The following is a 13,698-nucleotide window of genomic DNA, read 5'->3' as shown; positions in this document are numbered from 1 at the left end:
GAATTCCTCCCTGCCCACCCTTGCGATCCCCATTAAAATAGTTCATTCCTCCCCAGCATGGCAATAAATGCTTCACAGGGCCTCACTGGCGTCAAAAGAGCATTTCCACAACCGTGACACCACCAGGCAGAAAGTCACGGCTTTTAACAGACGTGGCCTCCGGCAGAATGGGAGGGAGGGGACCACAAGGGAGCGCCCACATGGAGCCAGGAGGCAAGGATATCCACTCTCCTAGCCTCACAGCTCTCCAGCACTGACTGGCCTCGGCTCCATGTACACCTGGCTAAGGGCCTGATCCAAAGCCCATTCGAGTCATAGAGCTTAGGGCCAGAAGGAACCACCAGATCATCCCTCACGGGACCACTTGTCAATGGGATCAGTAAGGTTGACATCAGTAAGATTTGGATCAGCCCCTACGCTGTTGTGACTGACCACTTAGTCCTTCCCCTCTGTGTGTCTCCCACCCGCTTAGACCAGCTTAGAGCCCCAACTCTCACTGATGTGCGCCCCAAGATCAGGCCCATAGAAGCAGCATATCCATGGAGTTCACCTTGTGGTTATAGGTCTTATGTAGCAGGACTGTCAATGATGCTCCTTGTACATTCGTTTAGGTGAAGTTACAGGTCAGACAGAGTCTAAGGGCATGTCTGTAGTACAGCTGCCACGTGACACAGCTCCAGCACTACAGCTGTGCCACTGGAAAGCCACAGCATTGATGCTACCGACATTAACGGAAGGGGTTTTTCCCTCAATCTAGTCAGTTCATCTCCCTGAGAGGCGGTAGCAAGGTAGACGGAAGAATTCTTCCGTCAGTTAGCCACATATACACTGCCGCTTAGGTCAACCTAACTAAAGCACTCAGTGCAAAGTTTTTCACAGCCCTAAGTGATATAGTGAGATCAATCTAATTTTAAGTCTAGCCCACGCCTAAAGCACTGATCCCACCCTAAGGGTCATGGTGGATTCTCCACAGTGGCAATTTTAAAATCCAGATGGGATGTTTTTCTAAAAGATCTGCTCTAGGAATCATGGTAGAGAAGTTGATTGCAATAGTCCCGTCTGGCCTTGGAATATGTGACTGTGTGCGTCCCCTCTGTTTCAAATCATCTCCACCGTTTTGTGTTTTCTTTCCCATCTTCAGACCCAGTAACATCAGTTCTCTTCCCACAGGGGTTTCCATAACAACAACATCAAGGCTATTCCAGAGAAGGCATTTGTTGGGAATCCATTACTCCAAACCATGTAAGCATTGTGAAGAGGTTTTCCTACTTCATTCAGTACAGGGGAACTGGGAGCCTCCCACTTTCATTGGCTGGAGGGTCTGTCCACCATTTCCCATGGTCATAATCTGACATGTATGGGGGGGACCCTAATGTAAGATGAAAGTTTGGATCTTAGTTCTTCCCCTCCTTCCTCTAACCCCCTCCTTTTCCCACGTGTCCCTCCAACCCCGGCTCTGATGCCTTCAGTTTCACACAAAGCCAGTAACAGAGGAGGCTAGATGAATGGATCATTTGTGCAGAAGTGTTATTGCTGTGTGGAGCACGTCATGGTGGAGGGGGTTCTCCACGCCTGCCCATACAGTCTCCCACAGTGATGTTTGAAACCTTGGCTTGGAACTGCTGCAGCTGTGTGAGTCTGGGAAGCAGCTTGGGAGAGCTGAGCCAAGCCAGTTCAGGAGGCAACAATCACCTCCCTAGATGCAGCAGGGTGTGAAGGCCTGTGGGTAGGATGCAAAGGGTTGCCGGCACCATTGCCATCCCGCCATGCAGGTTTTCCAGGCAATTCCTCCCTCTGATTCCCCCATGACAGTTTTGGAAATGTACCGGTGGGAGCTCTGACTGGCTGGTGCTGGATGTCGCGCAGGGGGATACCAAACAAAATCAGAGTAAAACAATGTGACCCTCAGCCCCACTGCCCGCAGCATGCGCAGCAGTTTGGTTTCACAGGGCAGCACGTCCATCCATGCTGGGGAGCAGCTCCACGTGCCACCACGTGTGCCGGGCACGTTCAGGTCGTGGCTCCAGAGCAATAACAGGACTTCATGGAGACACCTGCAGGGAAAGCCAGGGCTGCGGAGCACTTCCCCACGTGCGGCAGGATTACAAGGCTCCAGCCGCAATGCCCACCTGGACGGGAAGCTGTAGGGGTAGGCAGGGATTATCTGGAGCAGGTGAGCTCATCACTGGGTTGCCAGAGGCTCTTGCACACTCGTTCCTAGTCACACCAGCTGCTTTTGATTAACACTCGCGTCTCCTCCCGTCCGCACAGGGTAACCTAAGCTGGGTGTTTGTCTCCTTTGCAGCCACTTTTATGACAATCCCATCCAGGTTGTTGGACAGTCCGCTTTCCAGTTCTTGCCAAAGCTGCACACTCTGTAAGTTCATCACTCAGGTCCTTCAAGAGGTAGCACAAGTGGCGATCCAAGCCTCCGGGGCCAGCAGATTGGGCATCTTCCATCTCCTTTCTCCCTTGGCCTTCCAAGTCCTCATGTCTTTGGAAGTGCCCTCACCAGGCCCATGCTAATGACCCAGGTGTTCAAGGTCACTCAGAGCAGATGCCCTCCAAGAAGGAGCAACCATTCTGAGAGGGGCCTCCTTTCTCACTGCAAGCAAGGCTGTGACTGGCTGCTAGCCCCACAGGTCTCTGCAGTGTCCCAGCGCCCCTCCAGAGAACCATCACACCTCAATGAGCCTCCCGCCATGGCCCTGCTTGAGCTGCAGATGCTCATTAATTTGCTGCATTCCCCACGTGCTGAGTCTCACACCATTGTGGAGCTGTGCTAAGTCCATGCAGTACCGTGTGGCCGACAATGCCAGTGGCGTGAGCCTGCCTTCTCTCTGGCAAAGACTTTAAGGCGACAGCCGCTCGCAGGACAGACACAATATTGTGTTGCCATAGCAATCAAAATCACAGTTGCATAGCTAGAAGCAGCAGCTTTTCCCACTACGCACATTAGCCTGCATCTCCCCTGGCACCATTGCCCTTTTGTGGTGCATCTTTTTGATCAGAATGGGCTGCTCCGCACCAGCCAGGCCTTCACAGAGGGTGTTTTGCAACCAGTCCTCCTCTGTTGTTGCACAGCAGATGGTACCGTGGCAGAGGAAACCTCAAAATAGCTCTCTTTACAAGCCTCATAAAGCCGCTGGGTGCATAGTTATATGCTCCAGCTAATAAAATAAATTCTAATGAGAACCCAGCAGCATGCCTTATCTCCCTCTGTCAGAGGCACCAGGAAGCTTGGAGGAGATCCCCTACCATCTTTTTTTTGTTTAAAACAATTTGCCAAGAATGTCAGGGTTTGGAGGGTTTTTTTTTTTTCTGACTCTGCCGAGTTTCCTGGGGAGTAAACGCCTGAGTCTCTGGTTCACTGCATCTGTAGCCCCTCTGCTCCATGTCCCAGTCGGCAGTGGCAGGCTCATGAGAGGGGTAGCTGCAGGAATGGGGGCGCTTACCACCTTCCTAGCTAGGCGTGGGCCACCACTAGCCAGCTGCCAAAGCCCTTGGGAGAAGGTGGATTTGGAAGCTTCAGCATCTGCCCTCACTCCTAGTTTGCTCTGCCTCCCGTTTTCCGTACGATCCCCCTGAGCTTGTCTGTACTTCTCTGTAGGTCACTGAACGGAGCAACAGACATCAGAGAATTCCCAGACCTTAAAGGAACCACCAGCCTAGAAATTCTGTGAGTGGCAAGGCTCCCTCTTCCACGTTCCTCACGCTGTTCCTTCTGTGAGGGTTTCCAGGCTTGGGGATGGTCTCAGAGGAGACAGTGTTTATCAAGCTATGCAATGCAGGGTCTTGGAAAGTCACTTGAGACTCCACTGCCTAGCATCTAGCTTCCTTCTCTCTGCAGCTGTGGCCAGTAGCTCCTCCTGGAATCCCCCACCCTTGCTCTCTCTCTTTTCACTAGGAGGGTGGTGAAGCACTGGAATGGGTTACCTAGGGAGGTGGTGGAATCTCCATCCTTAGAGGTTTTTAAGCTGAGGCTTGACAAAGCCCTGGCTGGGATGATATAGCTGAGGTTAGTCCTGCTTCAAGCAGGGGGTTGGACTAGATGACCTCCTGAGGTCCCTTCCAACTCTAATATTCTATGATTCTATGAGACACGCTGCCAGTGTGTTCTCTACACATCTCATCTCTCTCTCTTGTCCTCTGCTTCTCTACCTCCTCCCCACTCAGTCTGTGAAGCCAGCTACCCACATGGCCCTCCAGAAATTATATCCAGCACCAGCCGTTCAGTCCCAGTGCTACCACATCATTCCCTGAGGAAGGCAGGACAGGTTGGGCTTCCAGGGGTTGTATGGCAACAGGGGCAAAGAAATCCAGAGGGTGTGAAATCTGCAGCCTTTGAAACTCACCCAGCCTTCCCTTGGTGGTGCTTGAATTCCTCTTGGAACCAGTTTGGCTCAGCTTTAACCCCAGTGTCTTCCTCATCCCAGAACCCGACCCAGGACTGTCAGGAGCTCGGACTCCCAAGGCTGAACCTTCCCTGCAATGCTCTCTCCTTGGCAGGCCTAATCCCCCATGGTGTAAGGCCGGCCACCTCCCATGAGTCCCAGGCCCCTCACAGGAGACAGGAGAGCACCACAAACAGGGACCCCGCTGACACTGCAAAACCTCCCGACGTTTCTGAAGGGCCTCATATGCCCCCACTGTCAGCCCCCGTGGCACTGCACAGACCTGATCCCCGGACGGAGGGTGCCCTGGGGCTGGTCGTGCGCTGCCAAGTGCTTTGTTTTCCTGCTTGGAGAAGTGGGTCACTGGAGAGGTCTGTGGAGCCGGCACATTCCTCTTCCGCCGCCTCTGAGGAGAGGCAGGTTAGGCGTAGAGCAGAGCAACCCGGGATCCCTTCGGCATGTTCAACTCCTCCTTCCCCTCCCCCAGCCCAGCTCCCTCCCTGTTGCCAAGTCCCTTTTAATTTCTCACCATGTGCTTTGCTCTTTTGTTTGCTCTGTCCTCCCCCATCAATGCCAGGCACTGGCCAGCGAGGCTGAGGGTAGGGCTGGGCATTCTGCGTGCCGGCTTCTCAATAGCCACTTCTGTCTCCTTCCCTCCCCCAGCACATTGACCCGGGCAGGGATCCGTTTGCTTCCCAGGGGGATGTGCCAGCAGCTCTCCAGCCTCCGAGTCCTGTGAGTAACCCACATGCATCTCCACCGCATTTCACTGCCCTGTTCTTTGTTTTGCTTGTCTGATCCCAATGTAGCCCCAATGAGGCACCTCTGGGCTTCGAGACATTAGCTCGTAAGATACGTGCTGGGCTTGACTTCTCTCTGTTTTGTGCCTTTGTGCGCTATTCGCCCCAGCGCCAGGGCAGAGCGGAGTGGATGCAAAGTGGTACCAACTCAGTAAGGCAGTGTTTTGGATATGCTTTGCCTGGGTGCCAATGACACACCAAGTGCAGGGCAGCGGGAATCCTACCTGCTTTACACAAGGCATTGCTCCCAACAAACCTAGGCCAGCACAACTCCTGGGGGAACAAGGGGTCCCCCTGCGTGCCTAAAAAGTGGCACTGATTAAGGGTTTCCTCTTTGTTAATGCGGGGCCTGATTCCCTTCTCGCTCACCAGGTGTCAATCAGGAGTGACTCCAGCAATGGAGTGACACTGGTGTCAGTAGGAGGGGGATCAGTCCCTAAGTCTTTCTTGATGTGAAGTGTGACCGTTACTAGTGTTGGTTGGAACATTGGGGGGGGGGAGGTCCCATAGAAAAGTTCAACTTTTTGGCAAAAAATTGAAAACTGAAAATATTCAGTGGAAAATTTTTGGCAAAAAAATGAAAATTTGATTTGGAAATGCTGCCAATATGCCACAAGTTGTAGTGCTGTCGCCGTATGCTCCTATTCTCCTCTGTGGGCCAGTCTCGCTGACCAGATTACATTTCCCATGATGCACTATGGTCTCCCTTTTTGTTGAGCTGGTGTGGTACATCCTGGGAATTCCTGGCCCTGGTGAATTGTGGGAGATGTAGTCTGGCTGGGTAACACAGCTCATAGAGGAGAATGGGAGCATCAAGCAACTGATCTCCAACTCCCATGGGGCACAACTGTAGCAGTTCTGAATAAAAAATTTTAGGTTTTGGGCAAATTATCTCCATCGTCAAGTATTTGTTTTTTCTAAGAAAAAAAATCAGAATTTTCCACAGGAAGCAGACACTTTTTATGAAAAATTTCATTTAGTCAAAACTCCACTTTCTGTTGAAAAATTGGTTGGAAAATTTTTGACCAGCCCTACCAATCAAGCTTTCCTCTCCTCCGTGGACTGGATGATTGTTTCTCTTTCTCTAGTAATTTCCCTGGTGCCTTTTCTCTACGTCAGGCCATTAATTGGATTCATTATTGATGGGAGACTGAAAAGCTGTTAAAAAAAGAACCCTTTCTTTTTAGTGAGCTCATGTCAGGCAAAAGCAGGGGTCAACATTCGTGTAGTGTGGTAGAGCAGTCTGGTGATTAAAGCAGGAGACTCTCCATCTCTCTAAGGTGCTATAGTACCTGAGCACCTCACAATCTTTAATGTATTTATCATCACACATCCCTCTGAGACAGGGCAGGGCTATTATCCCCATCGTACAGACAGGGAACTAAGGTATAGAGAAACTAAATGACTGGTCACACAGGAAGCCGGAGACTGAATTAAGGCTTGAACCTGCTAGGAGTCAGGACTCCTGGGCTCTGTGCCTATCTCTATCACTGACTTTATGTCCTTGGGCAAGTCACTTCATGGTTCCATGCCTCAATTTCCCCACTGTGCAGTGGGAACAATAGCTCACAGGAGACATAGTTAATGTTTGCAAAGTGCATTAACATTCTGGGATGGACGGTGCCATAGAAATACAAAGGATAACGACTAAAGATTGTGCAGGGGATGGGATGCTGAGGGCAAACGCTTGCTGACTGGTGCTGTGTGGGACACAGATGGCAGAGCAAGGACTTGTGGGGGATCACATTTAGAGTGATGCCTTGGGATGCGGGAGATGCAGCTGGCAGGCAGGACCATCCTGCACCGGTGGTAAAGATACACTGAATGCGCCGTCCTCCATCTCTGGGGCGTAAGACACGAGAGGGCCAGAGAAGGGGTAAAAATCAGGATCAGGCCAATGGTGCAGCTTGGTAGACATGCAGTGCCAGGGAGAAGAACAGGCGGCCCTCCCAACCCCCGCGACTACCCCATGAGCTAGCATGTCCCCTGGCCTCTAAAAGTGCATCTGCAGAGCTCATCCATTCACAGGTGCAGAAGGGAACCTTGACATGCACAATTAATTCCCTGCTTTGCCTGTGCAAAGGCAAGACTTCCTGCAGGCAAAAGCAGACAGCCCCAAATTTTGCAGCTGTCTCTGGGGCGGAGGCTGGGTGGGGAGAACTGTGCAGCCCCTGCCGATCCCCAGCTGTAGAAGCAGCTCGCGTGTGACTGCGCTGGGTCTGGATTAGCAGGTGAGCCATTTAGCAATCCGTGCGTAAGGCAAGGAAATGAACGAGGAAATCAGTGCCAAGTGTCAGGTGTGCGCTGTGGGGATATTCCTCTGGGCCGCGGTTTCCTGTTTTACCCAGCTGCACAGCCCAAGGTCAGCCCTCTCCCCTCCTTAGCAATGTCTGCTTTCCACGAATGCTCTCAGGATGGCTTGCTTTGCTTTTAATCTCCTGCCACGTCCGTGGCATTCCTTTCCCCACAGCGAACTCTCGCACAATCAAATCGAGGAGCTGCCCAGTTTCCACAGGTGCCAGCAGCTGGAAGAAATGTGAGTCGAGAGATTCCCTCACTCAAAGCTCGGGTAGGGGATGGGGCCCTCTCGGTGGCAGTGACGGGATCCTGGCTCTGAGAAGCCCTGAGGGACTGAGCAAGGCCTGGGAGAGCCAGTTCCAAGGACATAAAAACTCAGCCAGGCCTTTGCCAGGACTTGAATCCATGCTGAGGGTGAAAAATTCAGTTCACTAACACTGGACACAGACCCCCTGAAATAAGTGCAAGAGAGAGGCTGTGCTAAGGGCCCAGCACCATCCAAGGAACACTGAGAATTAGTATTATTATCATTTATTATGTGTACTACAGGAGGGCCTGGGCACCCCAGCCATGGACCAAGGCCTGTTGTGCCAGGTGCTGTACAAACATAGAAAAAGGAGATGCTCCCTATCCCAAAGAATTTAAACCAGAAGGAGCATTTTCTTGAGAGATCCCAGCCCCAAGAGGAGAAAGAAGGATTTGATTGCATTGAGCTCTACTTTAACTTCATAAAAAGTTTAGGTCCACATCTGAGCCTCCTCTGATCTATTCTAGTCACTGGCATGAATAGGGTATCACCGTGGTATCTAAAGCTAGGGTTTTCCAAATGGCCTAAGAGAGTTAGGCACCTAAATCCCTTTGAATTTGCCTTGGGTCCAGGTATTCTTCTGTGATTCTACGGCTACAGAATTGGCTGTGGAATTCACCCGCTGGCCGTGGAGCAGTGCTCCCCAGTCGGACCGTTCGTTTAAAATAAGAGGTGTCTAGCCTTTATGACTGGGGAGAAAACCTTGAAAATATAACCTGAGTGTAATCGATGTCATGGGATCTGCCTGAGTCTGCAGACAGCCTGAAACAAGAGACACTTGGGAACAGCGTGGGGGCCTGGCAGGGGAGCAGGCATTCGTGTGGGCTGAGGGTGGTCCTGCAGAGCCTTGAAGCTGAAGATGAGACACGTGAATGTGTTTCAGTAGACAAGAGGGAAGGGGGTTAGGAAGCCCACTCACCACTCACAGCAGGACAGGTGGCATTGCTTGAGAAGCTCAGATTGTCAGTAAGGGACATGGTGTGTTCTTCATCAGCTGGAATCTTTACAGCAAGATTGGGTCTCTTCCTAGAAGCTCCGCTGTAGCTCAACCACTAGTTCTGGGCTAGATGCAGGGATCCCTGGGTGAAGTTCTCTGCCATGCGGTAGGCAGCAGGTCAGACTGGATGATCAGAATGTTCCTCTGGCCTGTGAATTAGAGGCAGACGGGGCTGTAAATATGAGCTGGTGTTGTGGGCAGTGCAGGGCGGAGCTGTGTGAAGGATCGCACCCTCACCGAGTGCATGGGGAGCCATAGCTTGGTGCAGCCTGCCTCCAGCCACAGCCCTGATTCCTTCCCACCCTCTTGGGTGGCTTGTGCCCTGGGTTGCTGGGGGGCGGGGTGGCATGGTCCTTGCGTTCAGGGGAATGCAGGGACTGTACATGGCACGTGGCTGAGACTGAAAGAGGGTGCAAAGCGTGGGATTTTGGAGATGGTGGGTTAGAGCGCACGCCTCCGAACGGCTCTTTGCAAAGGGCTGGATTGTCCCTGCCCCTGGCACACGTGCACGCATACACACGCACACATTCACTCTCTCACGCAAGGCGCAGTCACAATTTAGCCCTTAGCAAAGAGCCGTTCGGGGGGAGGGGGGCGCGTTCTGACTCCCCATCTCCAAGCCATGCCCTGCTGTGGGGCACCCCAGGCTCCATGGCGGGATGGAGCGTGGAATGGGAGCGGTGGCCCGGCAAGGCTGGGAACACTGGAGCCTTTCAGAAGCCAAGACAGATGGTGCCTTTGCTGTGCGGCAGGGGTGTGAAAGGGGAGGCTGGCTGAGCCCCAGAGTGGTGCTTGGGAGAGGGCTGGATCTGGGTTGCTTTGTGTCCTCCTGAGCCACTCACCCCTTGAAATAAGAGCAGGTTTGACCAGCTCAAATGGCAGGGGCTTCCGCCGCAACGGTGCTTTCTTCTGCTGCCAGCGAGCCCGGAGAGATCCGCTTGCTCATGACAGCCTCGCTTGTCTTTTCAGAGGCCTCCAGCACAACAGGGTCCGTGAAATCAGAGCAGACACCTTCGGGCAGCTCGTGGCCCTCCGCTCCATGTGAGTACGGCTCGGTCTCAGCCGGCACTGGGAACCGCAGCGGGGCTCTTTGTTGTGGGGAAAGGGAACCCTGGGCTCACTGCCAGAGTTATGCAGGGTGCCCTGGTCATGCTCACGCAGTCCCAGACCAGAGGATTGCATTTGCACTGTGAGGCTCTTGGGTCCCAAACACCTGCCCAGGGAAAGAAATGGACCAGGAGGCTCTACGGGCACATGGGCTAAAAGTCCTTCGCACTGGTGAAGCCGGCCCCAGACAGGGCGCTTGTGGCCTGGGCTAACTCTGGCAGTGGCCGTGTGTGGGTCATGCCAATAACGGCCCTGCATGGAACTGAATGAAGCATGGTGCAGAAAACAACCCCCCCCAGTATGTATGTGTGCACCCCAAATACACAGACACCATCCATACACACATCACACACACTAACCACACAGATTAACCCCACAGAAACATACACTACACACCACGCTTATTAAGCACACACAAATATATGTGCTCTACACACCACCTATACTAACCACACGAACACACACAGACGCTACACACCACGCATACTAAGCACACACAAATTACGCACCACCTATATTGACCACACAAACACACACAGACGCTACACATCACGCATACTAACCACACACAAACATACGTGCTCTACACACCACCTATACTAACCACACGAACACACACAGACACTACACACCACGTATACTAACCACACACAAACCTTCACCCACTACACCCCACGTGTACTAACTGCGCACACACAAACACATATGGACACACACCAGCACACTAACCACATCCATATGCACCGTGCACACTCGTGTGTACACACCAGCACTTAGCACACACTTGCACACCGACCCCTACAGATTCTGGTCCTGGTGGCCCATTCCTGGGGGTCTCCTGGCAGTGTCACTGCACCGGGAGCAGAGGGCACCTGGCCCCTTAGCCTGCTGCCTTGGCACTAAGGGGAAGCCGTGAGCTGCCAGGTGCCTTGGAGTTTAGTATTTCAATACAAAAGTCCCCAAACTTGCAGAAACAAACCCCAGGTGGGGGAAGATCTTTCCTCAGGGGTGACTGCACGTGTGTGTTGCAGCCAGCCAGCCTGTGCCCCGACAGGGGCTGTGCAGCCTTCGTGCTATCAAAGCGGGATCCCAAAGCTCCAGGGGGTGCTGATCTCAGGTTCAGCTTCTGGCCTGTCTTGATTTCGGACAGATTCCCTGCTGAGAGAGAGCTCGGGTGTGAGTCGGCGATAATGCCCAGAGAACCCAGCAGCCTGGGGGAGAAAGAAGGGGGAGGGAAGAAGGGACATGGGAGAGGAAAGGGCGAATGAACATGACAGCAGAGGGGACTCAGGAGGGTTTTACTGGGGATCTGTCCAGGGCTGATGAGAATTTGGCCTTCCTCAGTAAGAGAAGGGTCTCCAAGGGCCTGGTGAGAACCAGGGGAATTTTAACATTGACGTTTGGAGCCGCAGTGTCTGTGTTTCACACCTTGGCCTACCAATCGCAGTAACTTCCCCAGTCACAGGCACCCTCCCCCATTCTCCTCAGCCCCCCTCACTGCCATGTACTTGCTTTGCAGAGACCTGAGTTGGAATTACATCCAGTCAATTCATCCAGAGGCCTTTGTGACCCTCCACTCGCTCACCAAGCTGTAAGTTGCTTCGCGATTACTCCTGCAGTGGGACAAAGGAAGGGCTGGTGTGGGGACCTCGGCTGCACCCTCAGAAAGGGGCCATGCAAAGATGCTCACATGCGCCAGTGATGAGCGTGGTGTCAGTGCCGGCACAGACAGACAGCATGCCTTAGTGGGCCCAGCATGATTGCTATGGCAATAATGCAAACATGCAACTGAGAGTGGCTCTCACAGTGAAATCTTGAAGATACAGAAAGAGTCACAGAGTTTAAGGCCAGAAGGCACGCTCAGATCATCCTGTCTGACCTCCTGTAAATCACAGGCCTCTAAACACCACCCAGCCACCTCCACCCAAGTTCCACAACCAGAATTAAAATGAGGTATTACAGTCCTCAGGAATCTAGACCGTTATGTGCCACAGGCCGAGAATAGGAGGGACCGAGGCGCTCCAGTGTCCCAGGCCCTTGAAATGGCAGGGGTTTGGTTTGCTAAGATACAGTCAGAAAATCATAGCAAGTGATCTGTGCCCCATGCTGCAGAGATAGTTAAAAACCCTGAAGGTCCCTGCCCATTTACCTTCCTTGGGGGCCATCCTTTCCCTACACTCCTTTTGCGAATGATCAGAGTGGGGGTCTCAGGCTCAGATCCTCAAAGGTTGGTTTCAATCAGAGTAAGGGTCCTAAATACCTTTGAAGATCTGGGGCCTTCCTCTTCATAGCCGTTCTTCTTCAGTGATGTGATCCTGCCATGAAGCTAGTGATGGCTCACCAGTTTAAATGTATCAGGGGTCGGGCATTGATCAGAAGTCATCATCATCTGATAACCATTCAGTAGTTTATGTGCAACGATCTATTGGTCTCTATTGCTAATGGACAGGTGTCCAGTCCACAGAATTGCTGGGTAGCAGCCTGAGCATGGGGGCCAAGGACTGAGTTTGAATGGAACGCACTCTGACCCCTTCACAAGAGGGTGGCGACAAAAGCTAAGTCAGGACTGAGACACATTAACAGGGCAGGATAAGGCAGCTTGTGCTATGGTTATCCATGCTGGACCTGATGAAGGGATGAATGAAAGACTTCTCCCTTCAGCCAAAGCTAAGGCATGAGCAGGCGTCAGCAAACTGAGTACTGGATTGCAATCACGGATAAGACCCTATTTTTGGTGTCACGTGAAAGATACTGGAGATAGTGTTGTGCAACACTACTTGGCCTTCCAAGGCCTAAACCCAGAAAATGGTCTGATTTTAAAAGCCCTCAAGAAAATGGGCAGCAATGGAAAGTAAAAGACTTGGGAGTGTGGGGAGCAGATCAGGCATTCTGATACCACGATGATACAAGCAAGATAGATAACCAAACCAGAGCTTACAGCGTTAGCACTCCCCAAAGGATTGTTGTATCTTTTCATTCGTCTACAAATTGAGACTGGCCCCCCATCAGCACCCAGCAACCCTTCCAGCCCTCTCCATTTCAGTATCATATTATGGACATCTGCTAGGTCAAGATGACCATGGGCCATTGGAAGAACTGTCCAGCCTTTCTGGGTTAACACACCTCTGATCAGAAAAACCCTAATCCTGCTGCTCCTCCTTCCTTTCACTACAACAGAGATTTGACCGACAACCAGCTGGTTACCCTGCCGTTGGAAGGTTTGAGTGGACTAACCCATCTGAAGCTCCAAGGCAACCCAGCACTGTCTGAGCCCTTCAGCAAAGAAAGCTTCCCTAAATTGAGGTACGGTTTGGTTCTGGGTTCCCTAGATGCCTCGTTCACCATTTTCCTCCTAGCTTCACATGGGTGTCTCTGCAACGGGCCTTTATTTGTTCATTTCAATCAGACTACTGCTCACCTTGTTTACTAGCCATTTTCCTGCCATTCCTCCAGGCCGGCAGGTTGAGAAAGCCTGGCTTCACGCTAACACTGCACATCCATCATTCAGAGCCTTCCGTGGGAAACTGATGTTCCACTTAATGTCCCATTGCTCACATCCCCCAAACAACCACACAAGCGGAGCTCGTGAAGCAAGGGGCGTGAGCCTGGGGCGTCTCTGAACGGAAAACATTCTCAGAAGCCAGTCCTAGCTAATGATATCCAGCTTTCCTTCAGTAAACTCTGTTTGTGTGGCCATGTCTTGTCTGCTATGGATTAATGAGCAGCCTGAAGGGGTCAAATTAAGCAGCTAAACAAGACAATACTGTATAAGGCACCGAGTCCACTGCTGCACGG

General features: G+C 52.2%; 1 protein-coding gene across 1 annotated transcript in view; it reads left to right on the top strand.

The window, feature by feature from the left end:
• The window catches only part of LGR6 (leucine rich repeat containing G protein-coupled receptor 6), a 195,539-nt gene that overhangs the window by 159,720 nt on the left and 22,121 nt on the right, over nucleotides 1-13,698 (top strand). Inside the window, exons 10-17 of the mRNA XM_067531620.1 lie at nucleotides 1,171-1,242; nucleotides 2,306-2,377; nucleotides 3,611-3,679; nucleotides 5,058-5,129; nucleotides 7,665-7,730; nucleotides 9,766-9,837; nucleotides 11,423-11,494; nucleotides 13,081-13,206. Of these exons, the coding sequence (XP_067387721.1) occupies nucleotides 1,171-1,242; nucleotides 2,306-2,377; nucleotides 3,611-3,679; nucleotides 5,058-5,129; nucleotides 7,665-7,730; nucleotides 9,766-9,837; nucleotides 11,423-11,494; nucleotides 13,081-13,206 (621 nt within the window). The remainder of the gene's footprint in view (nucleotides 1-1,170; nucleotides 1,243-2,305; nucleotides 2,378-3,610; nucleotides 3,680-5,057; nucleotides 5,130-7,664; nucleotides 7,731-9,765; nucleotides 9,838-11,422; nucleotides 11,495-13,080; nucleotides 13,207-13,698) is intronic.

This window comes from Emydura macquarii, unplaced genomic scaffold, assembly GCF_026122565.2.
Source record: "Emydura macquarii macquarii isolate MOO-44397 ecotype Brisbane River unplaced genomic scaffold, CSIRO-AGI_Emac_v2 contig_3220, whole genome shotgun sequence".
NCBI lineage: Eukaryota > Metazoa > Chordata > Testudines > Chelidae > Emydura > Emydura macquarii.
This window is presented reverse-complemented; position numbering and strand designations above follow the sequence as displayed.